Here is a 21,433-nt window from a genome sequence, read left to right as displayed (position 1 = left end):
TATTTTTAAGTTGCAATATTATATTTAATTTTGATTAGATTGATTTTTAAAAAAATAAAAAAATATTGTGAGAATTTTTTTTATATAATTTATTTTTTATTATTATTATTATTTTTTGGCAAATTGCATTTTTAGTATAACAAATAATAAACTCCCACGTGGCTGAAAACTTTTTAAAAATTAGCAAACTTTTTAAGATACAAACTTCAATTTTTTTCCAATCGAAAAAATTTCAATATGGTCTCTTACTCCGGCAACCTTTCGACCGTCCAACGACCTATAACACTAGTCACTATTTCCATTAGGGGTAGGAAGTAAGCCAAAAATCAAATATAATTTGCTACAAAAACTAGCTAACGGGTGTATTCCTACGTACGAGAACATAGAAATGAAGAAGATAATAGCTGAAGTAGGATTCGTTTCGGCTAGGTCCTCAATTAAAAGTTTAATAATTACTAACTGTTTATAAAAGTTTAGAGACTAAAACAGACACAAACTTCCACACATCCGACTCGATGGCTCGTATGAATTTTGAGGAACGAATAAGAACTTCTCTTTAAGAACGTATTAGAACGGGTTGAGGTCTTTCGGTTTGCAACAACAATGGCGCGGAATAGAATAGAATACAATGGCCAAGCTCTTTAACCCATCAGCTCCTTCCTTCACTTTCCTTTCCCCTTCCTCAACTTCAATCCTCCAAATTTCAACCATCTTTTGAAGCTAAGAGTTCATTGCCTTATGCGCGCAATGCTCTAAACACGAGAGTTTGCAGTCGTGCTCCTTCTCTCGTGCCTACAATGCAAAGCTTTATTCAGCAAGGCTAGTTTGGTTCTCTTTCTAGCATGCTAACTAATTCATTTAGGTGTTCGTGCTAACCGAAGGAAAGTGTAGGTTGCCTTCATAAGGTATATCTCGGTCGGCATCCTGCTCTCGAAACACAATTAATGCCTTGATCATATATGATTCATTTAACATGGCAATGAATTCAAATTTGACAGATCTGCGGGACGAGTCATCGGTTCAGGAAGGCGTCTTGAAGGATCCAGAAAACTTTCCATAATCTTCGACAAGTTCTGCAGAGCCTCATGCTTGTTTGCCAGTTCCATGAGTACTTTGATCCTTTTAAACGAGACGTTGCTCGGTTTATGCCCCTTATCTACCATCTGCAGAAAACATTTCTCAGCTTCAATCAATTTTCCCAAGTCACAAAGAAGATCAAATAACTCCTCGGACACTAATATATAAGACCCGAAACCCCTTTCCACCATGTCGTTCCAAAGCTGCAGTGCCATGTCTATTTTTTCATGCCTCTTAAATGACCTCATTAGAAACAAGCACGACTGCGTATTAGGCAAGCACCCCACATCCATCATTCGACGATACAAGTTCCACGAGCTTTGCAAGTCGTTCGACCAGAAGAAAATCCTAAAGAACAAGTTGTATGTAGTTGCATTTGGATTCAAACCCTTATTCGTCATTTCATCCATCAAATCGAAAGCCTCACGAAGCCTCTTCGCAATGCAAAAATTTCGAATTGCTGCATTATAAGCTGCAACATCAGGGTAACATCCATACTCCTTCATTTCCTTCAAAATATTTCTCGCTTTGTCGGGTTGACCGATCAATCCAAGTCCCCCAATTATACTAGTGTATGTAATCACATCAGCAGCTATATCCTCATCCCTCATTTTCTCAATCACCTTAAATGCCTTGTCCATCTCCCTATTCTTACAATAAACATCAACCAAACAATTATATGAAACAACATCAGGTTGAACCCCCATTTCTCTCATCTCATCAAAAAATCCCTCAGCTTCTTCCGACGACTTCCAACCCGACAATAAGATGTTAAACGTCTGCAAATTCGGCCTAAACTTACTCTTCAAACCGTGGTAGACATTCCTCGCATCCGTCATACTCTTCTCCTGACACAGAGTTCTCAACAATGCATTAAAGCAAGTGACATCAAACTCAGGAACAAACTTCTTAAACTTCCTAAAAGACTCCACAGTTTGTCTCACTGAGCAAACTTTGGCAATTCTTCCTAAAACAACCATAACGGTTCGCGGCGTGATTAAGGACCGATCCTTAAGCTTCATATCAATCAAAACATCCCAAATCTTTTCAAACTTCCGGTTTCTACCTAGGATATACAGCATTGTATCAAAAGAAAACGCAGAGTGATAAAATCCCCTTCTTCTACCAGTGTAGTTAAAAAATTCCAAAGCCTGTAAGGGATTCCCGTGACTAAACCTAACCCTCTTAAGAACACCATCGATCAATTCGTTAGAGAGAAAAACCCTACTCGATTTCAGTGATTGCCTCATGTTTGCAGAAGAGGTTGAACTACTAATTATGCGGAATACTGTATCTACATTCTCATTTAGCGATTGATTTTCGCTTGCAGTTGAAAATTGGTGCCCTAAGAAATTGGATAATGGAGTTGGCGAGAAGTACCTGATCGGCGATTGGAAAAAGCTTTGCCGCCGGAGAATCATCGTCGGATTTCTTGAAATGAAACTGAATCTGCACTATTTTGGTAGTTCCAAAGCAGGATTTTCGTTTTGTTGAGCAGAAGAATCAAAAGAAGATAAAAGGAGATTGAAATCGAAAAGCTCGAAGAGTTGCAGACTTCAGCTAGCTCCAAGAAGTTTGAGCCGGACGATAAAGCGTTTAGGTTAGCGGAGGCTTCGTTTTAAAAAGGCTATATATATATATATTCATGTTCAAGTTATTTTTTAATTAATTTTGTTTATTTGAACAAAAATCTAATCTAACCCAAACCGTATCAGTGGGTTGGATTGATCGAGCAAGCTCGATGAAGTCCACACACATCCTCCACTCTCCTCCTTTACCCGAACGGGATCGTCGAGCCACGTTGGCTAGTAGACTTCTCGATCTTCATCCATTAAGCAACTTCTTGATTGATCACTTATGTAAGATTTCACACCAGGTAGAGAGGAACCAAACATTCCTTTTAAAGTGTGGAAACTTTTATCGAGTAGACGTGTTTTAAAATCACGAGGCCGACAGTGATATATAACGGGCCAATAAGATGGGATGTTTATTATGATATGGGCTATGGAATGGGCTTTTTTAACTGAAACCAGGCCCAATTTTCAATTTACATGATCTTTATGAAATTAAATAAAATATAAATTCTGATTAAATAAATAAATAAGAAATATATAGAGCTTGATTCTAGAAGGGTTGTTTTTCATAAGTCAAAGAAGGTTCCTACGTTTGACCAAATAACTAAAGAAACAGCCAGCAAAGACTCGTTGACTCGTTCTTCCCACGTTTCATACGTGGACTTCCACTATTTGACTTCATTTAATACTATTTAATCAAACCCTACACAAAATTATTATTTTCCATTCGACGGCTTTCATTAAATTAAATTTAGATTTAACTCGAACACAAGGTCGGTCAAGAGTTACAAATATTCTCATGATAGTGGTGGAAAATAGAGAAATCTTTTTATTTATGTTCTCGCTATCTATTTTAATCTTTATTCTCGTAAAAACTTTTATTTATTTAAAAGTCGATTAAAAAAAAAAAAGTAAATAAACTAGTTAATACTAAAAAATAATTTTTATAAGATTAAAAAAATTAAAATTTAATATTTAATTTATATCTATTATATATCTACTCTTTAAAAAAAAATAAAAATTTAAATTAAAAAAATTAAAAGGAAGCGGTGGAGAAAATATAAAATTTGAATTTATTTAAGTTTGTAGAAATTAAAAATTTTAAACTTATTTAATATTTATGGAATTAAAGTAGGGGGAAAAAATTCAAAATTAGGCGGTGCGGGTGGAGTGCATGTGAATATTTTGTAAAATTATTTATTTGTTTATTTAATTATTTTGTGGCATTGTCTTTATTATATTTTTTATTTAAATAATTAAATTGTATTTTAGTTCCCATTGTTCAAGTTTTATTTATTTATTATTTTTTTTTTTACTATAGTCCTTAATTCGGATTATGTTGTAATGAATTGATATATTATTCAATTTAGATTAATTAGACCAACCAAACACTGTGAAATTGAAAGAAAAAAAAAAGTCAAAACAAAGAGGTTGAAGTGGGAGTAGAGGAAGAGTCGAGGACCCACGTCGAAGCTTGGTCAACGACCCCCAATGCCCAAATGGACCCGAAATGACCTACCACGAAACAAGATTGGCTCGAGGTCAAGTTAGCCTCTTTACATAGTCAATGACTTAAGTATGGTATAAATAGTGTATTTCATTTGAGGGCTCTAGAGAAGTAGTCAAGTCCCAATTAAGCAGAGGTTGTTCAAGGACTCCATAGGTCTCAAGGGAGGTTGTTTTGGGCATTAAAGACTTGATCATGGGTTTATAATATATCTTCATTCGTACGAAGTCTTTTAGAAAAACCATAAAAACTTATATTCAAAGTGGACAATATCATATCATACCGTTGAAGAGAGCCGTAATTTCTAATACACTCAACAGAGCTTGCGCACAATTAACATTAAGGAAAATGAATGAAAAATAAATAAATAAATAAGAGAAGACAACAAGACATGTGAGAAGCTCTGTATGGATATTTTATTTTCTAAAAAAAGAAACAAAAAATTGAAAATCTTGTCGGTATCGGCGGATCTGTTGTGTTTTTGTACCCTAAAATTGAGGTAGAGTTAGTCAACGTCAACTCCAATAAATATCCACTTTTCTAATTTTTAATGCCCAAAACTTTGACTCTTTTTTTTCTCTTTCATTTTAGTCCTACCCCTCTTTTTCTCTCTATTTTCCAATAAATAAATAAATAATACAAAATAAAAATTATTCGATCAAATAATTTTACGAAATCCCATAAATAAACATCTTCATTTATTTGAACTGAATTCAAATCATAGCGATTAGGTTTAATTTGATCGTTCGAGTTTTTAGAACCCAAAACTTTTTAATTTACATAACCCAATTCAAATGGGACAAATTAGGTCGGGTTGGATCGATCAAATTTTTTTTAAATCATCGGGTTCTATCCGTATCCGAACGCACAAGCTCACTAGATATTATATATATATATATATATATATATATATATATATATATATAAATAAATAAAACTCTAAATAACTCCCCACTTGTTCACTTTATTGGTATATATATATTTTATAAAACCATGTTCAACTTGCGGCAAAACACGTTGTTCAGAACTTCCCCTGTTTTCCCCATATCTCTCTCTCTCTATCTATATATATATATACACACATACATATATATACATATATACACACATACATATATATACATATATATATATATATATATATATATATATATATATATTTTGGTTCAATTCTCCTCCATAGAAGCCCAAAGTTCCATCTTCTTCTTCTTCTTCTTCTTCTTCTTCCCCTGGATTCTGATTTACAGACAGAGCTTTCTAAAAGGGTTCCAATGGAGGATTTAAAGAAAGGGCCATGGACGCCGGAGGAAGATTCTTTGCTGTTTAGTTACGTCAGTATTCACGGCGAAGGCCACTGGAATTCCGTCGCTCGTTCTACTGGTATGCAATATACGACGTCGTTTCCGGATTAGATTGCCGGTTTATTTCTTCACGGTTTGGTTTAATGGAATTCCTCCGGTTTTTTTTTTGGTTTTAGGGTTGAAGAGAACCGGAAAAAGCTGTAGACTGCGGTGGCTGAATTATCTCCGCCCTAATGTCCGCCGCGGCAATATCACTCTTCAGGAACAGCTTCTCATTCTCCAACTCCACTCCCGTTGGGGCAACCGGTGAGTTTTTTTTTTTTTTTTTTTTTTTTTTTTTTTTTTTTNTTTTTTTTTTTTTTTTTTTTTTTTTTTTTAATAATAATAATAATTATTATTTTATTTGTTTATTTATTTGGATTTGGTTTTTTTAGGTGGTCGAAAATAGCGCAATTTCTACCGGGGAGAACGGACAATGAGATAAAAAATTATTGGAGGACGAGAGTTCAAAAGCAAGCGAAACAGCTGAATTGCGATGTCAACAGTCAACGTTTTCGAGACGCCATGAGACATGTTTGGATCCCTCGCATGGTCGAGCGGATCACGGCCACTTCGAGTCCTTTACCGTCATTGCCACCGCCATGCATCGACATCTCCACGTCAACTTCAATGGTTTTTGAAACTACATGGGCAAACCCAAATGACAATAACGTCCCTGCCAATGTGTCGGCGTCGTCTTCCGACGTGTCGGATTTGACGGTTGTGGATGGGTCGGGTTGGGATGACGAATTCGGGTCGGAATGGTGGGAAGGAGACGGAGTTGACTCGTTAGAGAGCTTGTGGACGGAAGAAAACATTTGTTTCTTACAGCAACAGCTCTTTGACTAGAATTAGAATAGAATTTTAATTAATTAAAGAATGGAAAAATACCCTAAAAATGTCGGAAAATTCGGCGATGCTATTGGGTGGAAAGAAAAAAACATTCTTTTTTTTTGTAATTTTCTTTTTCTTTTTCATACTAATTAAAAATTGTCTTGATATGGTCCTTTTAATCCATTACATGTCACCGTTAATCTCACTGTTCTAAAACGTGTCTACTAGGGAGAGATTTTCACACCCTTATAAGCAATGTTTCGTTCCACACCCTTGTGGGCCCATCGTCCTTACTGGCGCACTGTCTTCTAATATCATTTGTAACAGCTCAAACCCATTACTAACAAATATTGTCAACTTTGACACGTTACGTATCTTCATCAACCTCACTATTTTAAAACGCGTCTGTTAGGAAGAGACTTCTACACCTTTATGAGGAATGCTTTGTTCTCTTCTCTAACCTAGCAATGTTTCGTTCCACACCCTTGTGGCCCCAGCGTCCTTGCTGGCGCACTGTCTTCTAATACCATTTGTAACAGCTCAAACCCATTGCTAACAAAGATTGTCAACTTTGGCACGTTACGTATCGTCATCAGTCTAACTGTTTTAATAAGAAATGCTCTGTTCTCTTCTCTAACCCAGCAATGTTTCTTCCACACCCTTGTGCCCCCAGCGTCCTTGCTGGCGCACTGTCTTCTAATACCATTTGTAACAGCCCAAACCCATTGCTAACAAAGATTGTCAACTTTGGCACGTTACGTATCGTCATCAGTCTAACTGTTTTAAAACGCGTCTGTTAGGGAGGGACTTCCACATCCTTATAAGGAATGCTTTGTTCTCTTCTCTAACCCGTGTGGGATCTTACATCTTTGCTATGTTTCGAACAAGAATTTCGAGGATCATAGAGAGATATTAAATTAAAAGTTTAGTACACAAAGCATAGCCACTCATGGTCTAGTTTGAAAAAAGAAGCCAATATACACACAAAGACATTTTCAACACGTTAAGAATATAGAATTGTAAGTTAAATGAATGGGGGAAGGAATTGGATGAGTCAAATCAAAGTCGTGTGTGGACTTTTTAGGGCAAAATTTTATGATGAGGATCATAATTCGTATATTATATAGTTTATGATAATGGATTATTTTACATTGGCTGCCGTAAGCTTTGAAATGTTCTTTTTATCATATAGTTTAATTATTCTTATAAAACAAAAATTGGGTATGATTGGTTATAATGGATAATGATGATAAAATTAGGCAGCCAATGGAATTCACTGTTACATTTTAATGCTATATGACGTCATCCATGCCCTATGCAACTTCCTCCTGGTCTATTTTTCCAATATTTGTATACTCAATTTGTTTATCGAGGTGGGTCCGAACCTCGTTAATCTCGATAAATAAAATGGGTTTGAAGAGACAAAAACGTGCTAATTTTGAGTATATGTATTAAATTTCTTTATTGAGGCGGGTCCGAACCTCGTTAATCTCGATAAATAGTATGGGTTTAAAGAGATGAAAACGTGCTAATTTTGAATATATGTATATAAATAATATGGGTTTGAAGCGATGAAAACGTGCTAATTTTGAATATATGTATTAAAATCGTGGATCTTAGGTGAAATGTTGAGGCGAGTTTTTTTTTTTTTTTTTTTTTTTTTTTTTTTTTTTTTTNTTAAGGTTATTATTATTAATGCAGAAAAAAAAAATCAATTAGGTGTACTAATATTTTCTCTGGAAAGGAAAAGGATATATTCGTGAATAACTAAGATGGAAGGGGCAAAATTGGAAAAAAAATTTGGACCATTTCTCGATTTGTGCGTGTCATCCTTGCGCAGGGGCCATGCTAATCTTCTCTGTATCGTTCCAATTTTATCGGATGTCCCCGAAGGGACGAGCCTTATGCCTAGCGCTCTTTTCTTTAAAGTGAAAAATATAATCAAAACTGACCGATGTGGGACAAATTATTGCTTTCAAACGACAGCTGATTGACAATTCGATAGATTGATTACTGATAAGACTGTAGTCTGTAGCAGATCGACACATCGAGAATCCGGCTCCTAGGAAAATGTGCAGACTGTTTCTTTCATTTAAAATATTTGTTTATTTATTATTATTATTATTATTATTATAATTAAAAATATATATTTCTTCGTAAATTGAAAAAAAAATAAAATAAAAAAGGTATAATAACAGTTTTCAAAATTTCATCTGTTAGCATTTTCTTCGAACTCCAAAATGCAATCGATCCATGCATTGGGCTTCTCCCACTCTCTTCAATTTTCCCAATCCCATTTCCATCCCAACCCCAAAATTTCTCTGCTAAGAACACTCGCCAGCCATGGAAGCAACAGGAAGGCTAGAACAAGCCTCAGTCTCAGAGCATCTTGGCCCTCCATTTCCATTGCCCTATTCGGTTCAGGCTTTCTCTTAGGTCCTCTTCTCGATGGTCTCCATTCTCGGGTGAATCTCGTCGTTTATCAAATGGGATCCGTCGATATCGGCCCACTCCGCACTAACATTTGTGTAAGATTTTCGAATCGCGATTGTAGAACCCTAAGATTCGTGAATTGCCGTTAATTTTTAGTGCAATTGATGATTTTACGAGCGATTTTGAATCTGAATGTTTCTCTAGGTTCCTTTCTTGCTGGGAGTATTTTACTGTACTGTTGGATTGATTCAACTCTACATAGATGAGAATTTTTCGCCGAACAGACCGGAGGGGAGTTTGGGCAAGACAGTAGCATCCTTAATGTGAGCTTTTTTTTTTTTGTTTGTATTAGATTTTTTAGGGAGTGAAAATGATCTATTAAAAGCGATTTTCATATAATTAGTATTCTAATATGTATTGTTTGTTACTGTTTGATCAGAGCATTGGCTTTGTTTATTGAATTGAGTGCTGAAATGTACAAAGCTGGAGTGGCTCCCAACATTGAGGCATATGCATTGTTTGCTGGGGCTGAGTTTATATGGGCATTGCTTGATAGTTCATTGCTTGGCTTCTCACTGGCTTGTGTTGTTGGCCTTCTCTGCCCTCTGGCTGAGATTCCCATTATGAAGTATGTGAACGACCCTCTTTCAATTCACCTACAAGTAGTTTATGATATTTGTTGGTTCTTGTACATTTTTATGTGATGATTTAGTTCCTATATATTTAGAAATGCAGAGATTAATTCTGTATTGTGAGAAGTTTAGTTGTTAGTGAGGCATACGAATGACTAAATACTTGGACTACTTTTGAGTTTGGATTGTAAGGAGGTGTATATCTACTTTATTCACTTGACCCAACTTCAAGTACGTTAGTTGCTACTTGAAGAGATTCCTACGAAATTTTGAATGTCAAGAACTTAATTGTTATATTTGTAAAAATATTAGGACGAAATTGTTTTAGAGCAAAACATGAGTGCCAACAACGTTAGAAGAGGCTTAAGATGAGAAAGGAAATGTTATCAGAGGTAGACTTTATTGTAATTAAAACCCTTGTTACAAGGAGCGAGGTTAGCCTTTTTGAGATCCCACATTAGTTAGAGAGGGGAACGAAGTATTTCTTATAAGAGTGTGGAAACATCTCCCTAGCAAACACGTTTTAAAACTGTGAGGCTGACGACGATACGTAACGAGCCAAAGTGGACAATATTTGCTAGCGATGGGCTTGGGTTGTTACAAATAGTATAAGAGCCAGAGCCAGGCATCAGGTGTTGTGCCAGCGAGGACGCTAGGTCTCCAAGGGGGGTGGATTGTGAGATCCCACATCGGTTGGAGAGGGAAACAAAACATTTCTTATAAGGGTGTGGAAATCTCTCCCTAGCAGACGCGTTTTAAAACCATGAGGTTGACGGCGATATGTAACGAGTCAAAGCGGACAATATTTGCTAGTAGTGAGCTTAGGCTGTTATAGCCTTAGGATGGACGAAGTCTCCCCAAAAGATTAGTAGGGTGGATCGGGAGCATGGTACAAGGAGCCAAGTCATGTGATACCTTGATTACAAAAAATATGAAGATTTCATCATTAGTTAGATGCAGTTAGTACATTTCTTCTCAAACTAAAAGGAAAAAATTTGAGATGATATGATGTTCTTGGCAACTTAAAGGTTCAAAAGATGCCTCACTTTTATAAAAGAATATCCAATATTTTATGACTAATCTGATGAGCTGCCGTTCCTTTGAGCCGCAACTGATTTCATCATAGAAGCAAAAGATGGTTTACAGAGAATCCCTTAGATGATCAAATGACATTCGATTCATAAACAATTTTTTTTTACTTCGATTCTGTTTTAGCTAACCAAATGCTACTCTACTCCTTGATCTAATGCTTATACAGGTTCTTCCATCTCTGGTATTATCCACAAGCGAATGTCGAGATCTTTGGTGAGGTAAGTGATGAAGGCACATATCAGCAAGTGATGGGAAATTCATGGAGTTTTATTTCCTGGAAAGTTTTAAAGCTTGCTTTTGTTCAATGCAGGGGCTAATCAGCTGGACAATCACATGCTATTTTGTTTACACTCCATTCTTGATTAATTTATCGAGGTGGCTCAAGTCTGTGTTGGATTCTGCTGCTGTAAAAAAGGATGGGTCTGCTTAATCAAATGTTTTTCTGCCTAATAGATTGGAAGGTTGGAGCTGGGAAGGTAAATAATTAATTTTGATGACTTGTCATTTTTATTTCTGTTTGAAGATTATTTTCTGTTTTTAATAGGAAAAATTCATTAAATTGAATATAAATTCAAATTTGAATTTGAGTAGGATAGTAGTGTTAGGAATTACGACTCTCTACAATAGTATGATATTGTCCACTTTGAGCCTAATCTCTCGTAGCTTTGCCTTGGGCTTCCCCAAAAGGTCTCATACCAATGGAGATGTATTTCCTTACTTTATAAACCCACGATCATTCCCTAAATTAGTCAAGACTCCTTCAAAAGGCCTCATACCAATGGAGATGTATTTTCTTACTTTATAAACCCATGATCATTCCCTAAATTAGCCAAGACTCCTTCCCAACAATTCTCAACAATTTTCCCTCAAACAAACTATACTATAGAGCCTCCCTTGAGGCCTATGGAGCCTCCCCTTAATCGAGGCTCGACTCCTTCTCTGAAGCCCTCAAACAAAGTACAACCTTTGTTCGATACTTTAGTCACTTTTGATTACACCTTTGAGGTTCACCATTCTTTGTTCGACATTTGAGGATTCTATTGATATGACTAAGTTTAGAGCATGACTTTGATACCATGTTAGGAATCACGATTCTCCACTATAGTATGATATTGTCCACTTTGAACCTAAATCCTCCTACCAATGGAGATGTATTTCCTTACTTATAAACCCATGATCATTCCCTAAATTAGGCAATGTGGGACTCCCTCCCAACAATCCTCTAACAAGTAGGAGACAATAAACTTCTAATTTCATGGCCGGTAATTTCAATCAAAAGTTTAAGAAGTAATTAAACTGGAAATTTAGGGACTTATTAGACATTTTGTAAAATTTAGAGACCTATTTGACACACATCTTTGCAGTATAACTTCATTTGTACGATGCTTTCTATTCAAAATCCAAATTCAAAGACTCTACGACCGAAGAATGTGTATTATAAACAACCAATTTGACTTGCCCACCATTAAGATTCTAGGGTTTTGTGAGAGGCCTAAATAAATGCCCAACCATTGTTGTTCATTCACATGCACCATTTTCTGAAACGAACTCCCAAATCTTATCTTCTTGAAGCCAAGTTGGGTAATAGTACTTCACTCAAATGGCTTGGGGCAATTAATATTATTAGCTCATGTGCAGTTACAGGCCATTTTCATACAAAAATAGCTACTCTCTTCATTGCCTTTCTGTTCTGCGTCCTTTTTATTCCTTTTATATTGGTTTGATTCAGAATCAAGCAAGTGGGTGTGAGTTAAATTCCACCTGCCAATAACTTTGGGTAAGTTTCATTTTGATTCATTTATTGCCCATTTGCATTAGTTGTGAGCTTTCTGCCGCTGATTCCTATGTGGGGAGCGTTGAATGTCTATCATACAAAAAAAAAATCTCCTTTCTATTAGTACTTTTGGGTTATGTGATGCTGGTCATCGTGTTGAATATACTTTTGATTCTTGAGTGTATCATTTGAGGACAAATTGATTAATTTTTACGAGTCTTCTGATCTTACGATTTGAATTTGAATTCTTGTACCGTAGACCTAATAGGCATTGGAACTGAGGCCTGAAATCAATGCTCGGGATAACAATATGTGAAGGTAGACATTTGAACCACTTGACCTCTTGATCATAAGTATATATTCTAATTAATTGAATTGTGTTCTGACATGTATTTAATTGTATTAGCAACCTTTTATATCAAGAATAGTACGTAAGAAAATGAATATTAGGTACAAATTATAATAATAACGAGACAATGGAAATAAATCTTTCTACTTTTTATTTCCAACGTGGTAATAGGGTTTTCTTGGAAATAAATAATTTTAGTTTTTATTGCTTACGTGGTAATATATTTAGTTTATTTTCCTTTGTTTCATAGGTGACAACACATACTTTTGGATGGTAAAAGACAAAACTATAATTTGAATTGTTTGTTCTTAGTAATTGTTCGTTCATAATTACTCATTTACTCGGTGTCACACATTCTTTTAACTCTGTAAGAAATAAAAAATTTCAAGCTTTAAATTAAGGAAGAAAATAGTCGTGTAGCGTCTGAGTGGTTAATATGCCATGTGTTGTAATCTTATTAGTCCATGTCTGACCACGTCACCATATATTTGGTCTTTTTTGCAAAATTGCCCCACTTTTCTTTTTTAAAAAATGGACTTATAAATGAGCTAACAACATAGACTTCATCAACCACCAAATATCAAATATGCTATTAAATAAAGAAAACAACTGAATTTTTAATTTCATAATAAATTTATTATAAAAAAGACACGTTGCATGCAGTTGGACAATGAGTTTTGACAATTAGTTGTCATTCTTTAATTAAAATTGACTTTTATTTATTTATTTTTTTTTTCCATTTTTAATTTTAAAAAAGCCCAACAAAATCGGCTTCAACAGCTATAGCTCTCATGATTTATTATTATTTAGTTTTATTTATTAAAATCAAAATTGTAGTTCCAACTTCCACTTACTAACCACTATTGTTTTTATTATTGGATTGAACTAGCTATTATATAGTTTGTTTTTGCTATGGTTATATTTTTAGCTCGAGTTTCTATGTTATTTTTATCGGGTTTTAGTGTATTAATTTTATGTTAGAAGGGAGTTACATGCTAAATTTTATAACGCTCGTTTGCTTACTAATTTTGTAAATGAAGATGTGATAACTTACCATATAAGAGGAAGATCGAGCATAGATTAGGTCTAGTGGGCAATATTGATGATAAAAGAAAATAATGTAAATTTAAAACACTTCACATCACACCGCTAATTTGTTGGTTTCGGGTTGAAAATCCAGTCTGAAGTTTTAAGTTGAATAAAGTCAACCCTCTCTCTCATCTTATCCAATTGCTTGCAAACGATTTTGTTGAAACTTTTATAAGTCAACTTTCTCACATCTAATGTGCTTATCTTCTATATCACGCTTAAACCGATCTTACTTATAAGGTAAACTAGAGCGTAACTCAATTAATTTAATTATAAATTTTAATTAAGAATTTTTTTAGTAAAAAAAATTAAAAATATTGGTTTAAATAGAAAATAATTTAAAAAATATCTAAAGTTAAATTACTAAAATGACCCGCCCCATTAAGCCATTACAAAAGCGGTCATATTTAACCGTTGAACCAATGCTTTGAAATTCATTGTTTATTAATTATTATTTTGATTTTTCTCTTTCAATTCTTACAAGTCCAATCAATCATTTAAAAAAATAAAAAATAAAAAAGAATATATATTTAAACAAAATTTACAACAAAAACAAATTAAATATATTATAATTTATCTTTTTTTAATATTTGATTTCTTAATCTCTATTTTTATTGAAGAAAAAAAAAGCACTCATAATTTAATATTGGGAATGGTGAGAAGCACCCACACTTAATGCTTTCAAGATTGAAGTAGGTGAGGCATAAATGAAATTTCTCCCCTCCTATTTTTTTTTCATCTACGATCGCTACAAATATATACGAATGAACTGAGACTACTTCTAAATAAGAGATATCGATAGATAAAAAAATACTTAAAAGAATTGAAAGTTACTGTCTATACCAATAATATGCACATTTTTTTGAGTGACTCTATCACAAGAACTCCATGATTAAGTATATTTTAGTCGGATAACAAAGAGATGTTTTGATAAATGTATTGGGAAATTTGGTATTTGATAATGCAGCTGATTTCAACAAACTCATTAACATCTCTGCCCTTTCTCTTCCCCTCCTTCCCCTTATAATCTGCTCACTCCACCACCTCTCTTGCATTGCATGATTTTCTTCCTTCTCTGCTGCTCTGCTCATTCCACTGTAAGTCCTCTTTCTTTTCTCTCTTTTTCTGCTTTTTTTGATGAATTTGGAAGTGGGTTTTTGATGTTCGAAGTGTTTGCTCCATTTCCATGCCTGTTTTCTTCTCACCATTGCTAAATATCAACAATGTTCTTGAAAAACAAGCTCTGTTTTCTTCATTTTCTCTCTTTTTTGCTCTTTTCCTCTCTTTTTTTTTGTTTGTTTTGATGAATTTGGAAGTGGGTTTTTGATGTTCTACCTGTTTGCTCCATTTCCATGCCTGTTTTCCTCTCACCATTGCTAAATATCAGCAATGTTCTTGAAAAACAAGCTCTGTTTTCTTTATTTTCTCTCTTTTTCTGTTTGTTCTGATGAATTTGGAAGTGGGTTTTTGATGTTCAATCTGTTTTCTTCTCACCATTGCTAAATATCGGCAACGTTCTTGAAAAACAAGCTCTATTTTCTTCCTCACTCTGTTTTTTCTTTCAAAACTTCATAAAGTTTTGGGCCTTCTTGTTTCTCTGAGCCCCCAATTGGAAGCATTTGCGCATGGTAGTTGGCATCTCATTAATGGCTGCCTGCTGTCTTTTGATTGCATTGTACAACTTATATGTAGAACCTGACCCTTGTAATTAATTTTGCTAAGAACATAGACAATTTCCATGAAAGTTGGGGTAAATAGTGAGGCATTTCTTAGTTTTGAAATGCATTTTGTTTGAGTCCCATTAAAGATCAATGCAACAGGTTTTACAGAACTGAAGAATGAAGAGTTTTTCGATCAAGGTCGAGGAAGGAAAGGAAGGAAAAGACGGTAAACCGTCGGTCGGTCCGGTTTATCGCAATGTTCTTACAAAGGATGGCTTTCCTCCTCTTTATGAAGATTTGAGCACAACTTGGGATATTTTCAGGTGCAGGGTAGTCAAGAGTATATGTCTTAACTAGTTGAACTATGCACGGATGGTTGTATTCCGTTCATGTTTTATTATCTTTGCAGTGTTTCAGCCAAAAAGTACGCTGGAAAGCGAATGCTCGGATGGCGAAAATTTGTGGAAGGGAAGGTGAATTCTCATAATCTTTGAAGAAAAAATGATAGAACTGTTGATGAACTTAAAACGGTTTTCATGATTGATCGATAATTCTTTTCGGGTTCTTTGTTTTTGTCTTTGGTATTCAGCCTGGACCTTATATATGGAAAACTTACCAAGAAGTTTATGTTGATGTTCTTAACATTGGTTCTGCTCTACGAGCGGTTGGCGCCAAAGCGGTTAGCATACTTCGACGATTTCATGATTTTTCAATATGATAAGGACCATATTGTAAGAACTGAGAAACTAAATACGCGTGACAGGGCTCTCGAATCGGGATTTATGGCGCGAATTGTCCTCAATGGATAATTGCTATGGAGGTTTAGCTGAAACATTCTTAAAATCTTGTCTGAATGTTTTATAAGCTGTAATAGCTTTTTGTCGTTGTTTCAGTGTTGGTGATATCAGATAACTGATACTCTAAATGTTTTGTGTAGGCTTGCAATGCCCACAGTTTGGTTGCTGTGCCACTCTATGATACACTTGGTAAAGTACTCCTTTTCGGGCAATTTTCGATAAGGGTACCATCAACGGTTTTTTTGTTTCTCAAACGAGCACCAATGGGACGTTCTGGAAAGCTTGTTTCTCATTTTGGTCTCTTACTATATTCACTAGAAAGAAGCCCGAAGACAAACATAGGATCTAACAAGAGAACAAACATTACTCGGGATCTCTCAAGTCCTCCAAAAAGTCTATTATTTCTCTCTCCCGACGCACCCCAAACATAGCACGCCCCAAACTAGGACGTCGGTGTTGATAGAAGTAATCACAAATTGATTCCAAACCTTCTTGTTCTAGAGCCTCAAATTTGCTTGTAAAGACTGCAAGCGGATCTTCTTCACTCTATCCACGCCCTCAAAGGCTTTCTTCAGTACCTCCCAAGCTTCCTGAGAAGATTTTGCAGGGGCAATCCACTCAAACGTGGCGTCATCTACTCCTTGGTAGATTGTGAATAACGCCTTCTTCTCCTTCTTCATCTTCATCTCCTCCTCCCGGAATCCATTCACCACCGTGTCCTATGCTCCCCTTCTTCGTGGCTCACCCGTACTAATTTCCATAGGGTTCACCCATCTTAAAACCAGCACTACGAGAGACAATAAGTGTGAGATCCCTGTTGGAAAGGAGAACAGAACCTTCTTTATAAGGGTGTGGAAACCTCTCCCTAGCAGACGTGTTTTAGAAACTTTGAGAGGAAACCCGAAAGGAAAAACCCGAGTAGGACAATATCTACTAGTAGTGGGCTTGGACCGTTACTTAAGAGTTTGAACTTAGAACCAAGAGAGCGTCTTCAAGCATTCAAAGCTCTTTGTAAGTTGTAATGATTCTTAAACTAAATGAATTGCAGGACATGGAGCTGTTAATTATATTATAGAACACGCAGAGATTGATATCATTTTCATCCAAGATAAGAAAGCAAAAGAGGTAAGAACTGCTTTCCTGTTAGTAAAGTATACAACAAACAAAGGGACACACTTATAAATTCTCTGCTTGTTTTGCAGCTATTAAGTTCTGGAAGCACAAATCCTAAGAGGCTGAAAGGTAAGAACGACGAGACAAGACGGTTTTCGAGCAACCGTTGAACCAATTTACCGAGTTCAATTCCTTTTGCAGTGATCATCTGCTTTACATCACTGAAGGGGGAAGAAAAGACCTCAGCAGTAGGCAACGGGATAAAACCATACTCGTGGGACGAGTTCCTTCGTTTGGTCCGTTTTAAGTCTGTTTTATCATCCTTCTTTACGTGTCGTAGTTGATACGTGAATCTATTTTGAATCAGGGAAAAGAAGATCCATTCGAGATCGTTCCTCCACGACCTCTCGACGTTTGCACGATTATGTACACAAGTGGAACGAGTGGAACTCCCAAAGGCGTCGTGTTAACACATGAAACGATCACAACGTTTATTAGAGGAGTTGATGTCTTCATGGAGCAATTTGAAGACAAGGTAGATAAGTCCCTTTGTTTCTTTTCTGGCTCAAGTTTTTCTTTGTTTATGACGTAAAACTTTTCGTCCATAGATGACAGAGGACGACGTGTATCTATCTTTCCTGCCGCTTGCTCATATCCTCGACCGTACGGTCGAGGAATATTTCTTTCGTAACGGCGCATCCGTTGGCTACTACCACGGGGTATTGTATTCTTCATGACCTAATAAACTTGACTTAGTAGAATAAGTTACGATCGTGGGCTACATCCAACATTAACATCCTCTAGACCTTTGATATGTAGGATCTCGATGCGATAAAAGATGATCTAATGGAATTAAAGCCGACCCTTTTGGTTGGTGTACCTCGAGTCTTCGAAAAAATTCACGAAGGCATGAAGAACATTGCTCGTCATTTGTAATTCGATTGCTATTAACTCGTTAATCCATGGCCTTGTTAACATGGCAAACCAAATCTGTATTATAGGAATCAAGGAAGCTGTTCAAGTACTCAATCCAGTGAGAAGGAAGGCTTTTGATTTGCTCTACAAATAGTAAGTCAACCTTTTATCTTTATGTTCTTGTTCCTTTCATGATTCTTATAAGCTTAAATGCTGAACTTGCAGCAAACTTTCATGGATGAATAGCGGATACAAACAGAAGGACGCATCGCCATTGGCAGACTTTTTAGCGTTCAGGAAGGTCGACTCCTACTTTTCTTATTAGATTACACGTTCTCGTTTCAGGCAACCTTACGATCACTCTAAACTTCTATAAGTTCAGGTGAAAGCTAGATTAGGCGGTCGCCTTCGACTAATAATATCCGGGGGTGCAGCTTTGAGTGCCGAAGTTGAAGAGTTTCTAAGGGTCACATGTTGTGCTTTGTTCGTCCAAGGCTATGGTAAAACTATGGTTTTAATACTCGTATCTTTAGCACAATCCTATGTTTCAAGATTCTCCGTTCTTCGTCACGATATGTTTAACGAGCTTCTCTCGTCGTTGTTTGTGAATGTAATGATGTGGTACATATAGGATTGACTGAAACTTGTGGACCAACTACTGTTGGCTTTCCTGATGAAATGTGTATGCTTGGGAATGTTGGTGCTGTTACTCTATACAACGAGCTTCGCTTGGAAGAGGTTCCCGAGATGGGTTACGATCCGTTGGGGGATCGTCCATGTGGGGAAATATGTGTGAGAGGGAAGACGGTTTTCAATGAATACTACAAGAATCCGGAGTTAACGAAAGAATCGATCAAGGATGGTTGGTTTCATACAGGTGATTCGTCACGTCCTTCGCTCGTTCATGTCGAATAATTCATTGGTTCTTCCGCTTATTTGTTCCATTCTTTTGCTACTTTAGGAGACATAGGAGAGATCTTTCCTAATGGGGTTGTGAAGATCATTGATAGGAAGAAGAATCTTATAAAACTATCCCAAGGAGAGTACATAGCGCTCGAGTACTTAGAAAACGTTTACTCTGTTACCCCGATCGTCGAAGATGTAAGTTTTAAATCGTGTTCCTCTAATAAGCCTATGGGAATAGCTTTTGGTGACTTGAGTTTCTTTGATGTTGTTTTTTTTTCCCAAAGATATGGATCTATGGGAACAGCTTCAAATCAAAACTGGTGGCAGTGGTGGTGCTACATGAGGAAAACACCAAGAAATGGGCAAATTCAAATGGTTTTTTGTGTTCTTTTTCTGAGCTTTGTTGTCTTGAACAGCTTAGACAATATGTTCTTTCTGAGCTCACTTCCACAGCTGAAAGGACCAAGGTACAATCACTCTCGGCTCTACTTCCTGTCGGATAAAAGTAGTATGGCACCATATGATCATGTTTTGTTTTTTTTTTTTCTTTCGTATAATGTGAGATCTCATGTCGGTTGGAGAGGGAACAAAACATTCCTTATAAAGGTGTGGAAACCTCTCCCTAGAAAATGCGTTTTAAAACTTTGAGGGGAGGTCCAGAAGAGAACATAAAGAGGGTAATATCTGCTAGCGGTGGTCTTGGGTTGTTATAAATGGTATCAGAGCTAGACACTGGGTGGTGTGCCAGCGACGATGCTGGCCCACAAGGGAGGTGAATTGTGAGATCCCATATTGATTGGAGAGGGGAACGAAACATTCCTTATATAAGGGCGTAGAAACCTCTCCCTAGCATACACATTTTAAAACCTTGAGGGAAAGCCTAAAAGAGAAAACATAGAGAGGATAATATTTAGCGGTGGACTTGGGTTGTTACAAATAGTATCAGAGTCAGACATTGGACAGTGTGCTAGCAAGGACGTTGGGGAGGTGGATTGTGAGATCCCACATCGATTGGAGAGGGGAACGAAGCACTCCTTATAAGGATGTGGAAACCTCTCTTTAGTAGACGCGTTTTAAAACCTTGAAGGCAAGCCTAAAGAGGACAATATCTACCAGAGGTGGAGTTCGATTGTTACATAACAAGATTATTGATCATCTTAACTCTTGACGTCTCTGGCTTGCACCAGTTGAAACGTTTTGAATACATCAAAGGAGTGGTGCTGGAATCACGCCCGTTCGATATAGAAGACGAATTGGTCACGGCGACCTTGAAGAAGAAGAGAAACAATTTGCTCAAACACTATGAGGTTGTTGGTTGGAAACTTGTTTATTTTCCCACAGATGAGATTCTCCAAAACTGAGACTAATAAGGTGCCTTTTGTTGCAGAAGGAAATCAATGCAGAATATAAGAACTTGGAGGCCAAGAGGTGATGAAGTTTAAGCATCCCTTAAAAACCATATGTTATAATAATATAAATACCATCGATTTCTTGGGAAATCACGTTGAAGTATACGTTACTTTTGAATGAGAATAAATTTTTTAGAGTAACGAGAATAAATTTTTTAGGTTGAGTTTGTTTGATATGCCAAGTTCCCTTTTCGAGCATCAGCTTGAAATAGAGTTTACAGTTCAATCCAACCCTACTCTACCTACCCTACTCCACCTTTAAGATTGTTATAGAGTTTACAGATATGTTTCGTTCCTCTCCCATATGTGATCTCACAATCTACACCTTTGGAGGCCAGTGTCCTCGCTAGCATACCGTCCGATGTCTAGCTCTGATGCCATTGTAATAGCCAAAGTCCACCGCTAATAAATATTGTCCGCTTTGACTTATTACGTATCGCCGTCCGTCTCGCAATTTTAAAATGCATCCGTTAGGAAGAGGTTTCCACACCCTCATAAGAAATGTTTCGTTCCTCTCTCCAACCAATGCATGATCTCACAATTCACCCCCTTAGGGCCAGCATCCTCACTAGCACACCACCCGATGTATGGGATGTCATTTGTAATAGCATGAGCCTACCACTAGCAAATATTGTCCACTTTGGCCCGTTACTCATCGTCAACCTCACGATTTTAAAACGCGTCTACTAAGGAGAGATTTCCACACCCCAATAAGAAATGTGTCACTCTCTCCAACCGATATAAGATCGCACAATAACTAATACAAAATAATCTTTTAAAAACGAAAACCCGAAAGAACATCTAATGAAATTTGCATTTAAAGAATGGGTTTCAGATGGCATTACACTTGAGAGAAAAAAAAGAAGATGAAATTGCCTCTTCAAATGTCAAACATGTTTATACCAATCACCACCAATTTTTTGAAGCCCAT

At 36.3% G+C, this 21,433-nt stretch overlaps 3 protein-coding genes and 1 non-coding gene across 5 annotated transcripts; 2 read left to right on the top strand and 2 right to left on the bottom strand.

The window, feature by feature from the left end:
* Window positions 1-389: 389 nt before the first annotated feature.
* Window positions 390-2,676, bottom strand: LOC111786090 (putative pentatricopeptide repeat-containing protein At1g02420). Its single transcript, XM_023666439.1, has 2 exons — window positions 877-2,676; window positions 390-792 (listed from the first exon to the last, which is right to left on the bottom strand). The coding sequence occupies exon 1, from the start codon at window positions 2,496-2,498 to the stop codon at window positions 969-971; it is 1,530 nt and encodes a 509-aa protein (XP_023522207.1). The 5' UTR covers window positions 2,499-2,676; the 3' UTR covers window positions 390-792; window positions 877-968.
* Window positions 2,677-4,161: 1,485 nt separating this feature from the next.
* LOC111788502 lies at window positions 4,162-12,499 on the top strand. The gene is made up of 10 exons (XM_023668838.1): window positions 4,162-4,197; window positions 5,406-5,538; window positions 5,636-5,765; window positions 5,894-6,069; window positions 8,601-8,860; window positions 8,970-9,088; window positions 9,205-9,393; window positions 10,656-10,707; window positions 10,800-10,965; window positions 12,219-12,499. Exons 1-9 carry the CDS (start codon window positions 4,162-4,164, stop codon window positions 10,917-10,919), a joined length of 1,215 nt encoding a protein of 404 aa, XP_023524606.1. The 3' UTR covers window positions 10,920-10,965; window positions 12,219-12,499.
* Window positions 8,127-8,229, bottom strand: LOC111789439. Its single transcript, XR_002814338.1, has one exon. It is a non-coding gene; the product is annotated as a U6 spliceosomal RNA (small nuclear RNA).
* A 2,182-nt stretch (window positions 12,500-14,681) lies between the features above and the next one.
* Window positions 14,682-20,724, top strand: LOC111787483 (long chain acyl-CoA synthetase 1). 2 transcript variants are annotated; one of them, XM_023667456.1, is made up of 20 exons: window positions 14,682-14,798; window positions 15,531-15,685; window positions 15,772-15,835; window positions 15,952-16,041; window positions 16,126-16,182; window positions 16,300-16,348; window positions 17,208-17,284; window positions 17,362-17,401; window positions 17,474-17,568; window positions 17,640-17,807; window positions 17,881-17,991; window positions 18,092-18,179; window positions 18,274-18,340; window positions 18,413-18,488; window positions 18,570-18,687; window positions 18,819-19,064; window positions 19,149-19,288; window positions 19,378-19,560; window positions 20,281-20,400; window positions 20,481-20,724. In XM_023667456.1, exons 2-20 carry the CDS (start codon window positions 15,540-15,542, stop codon window positions 20,523-20,525), a joined length of 1,980 nt encoding a protein of 659 aa, XP_023523224.1. In that variant the 5' UTR covers window positions 14,682-14,798; window positions 15,531-15,539; the 3' UTR covers window positions 20,526-20,724. The 2 variants fall into 2 exon arrangements, with proteins under 2 accessions (XP_023523224.1, XP_023523223.1); XM_023667455.1 differs by having other exon boundaries at window positions 15,522-15,685.
* The last annotated feature ends 709 nt before the right edge of the window (window positions 20,725-21,433 follow it).

The sequence above is a fragment of the Cucurbita pepo genome, chromosome LG02 (assembly GCF_002806865.2).
Source record: "Cucurbita pepo subsp. pepo cultivar mu-cu-16 chromosome LG02, ASM280686v2, whole genome shotgun sequence".
NCBI lineage: Eukaryota > Viridiplantae > Streptophyta > Magnoliopsida > Cucurbitales > Cucurbitaceae > Cucurbita > Cucurbita pepo.
This window is presented reverse-complemented; position numbering and strand designations above follow the sequence as displayed.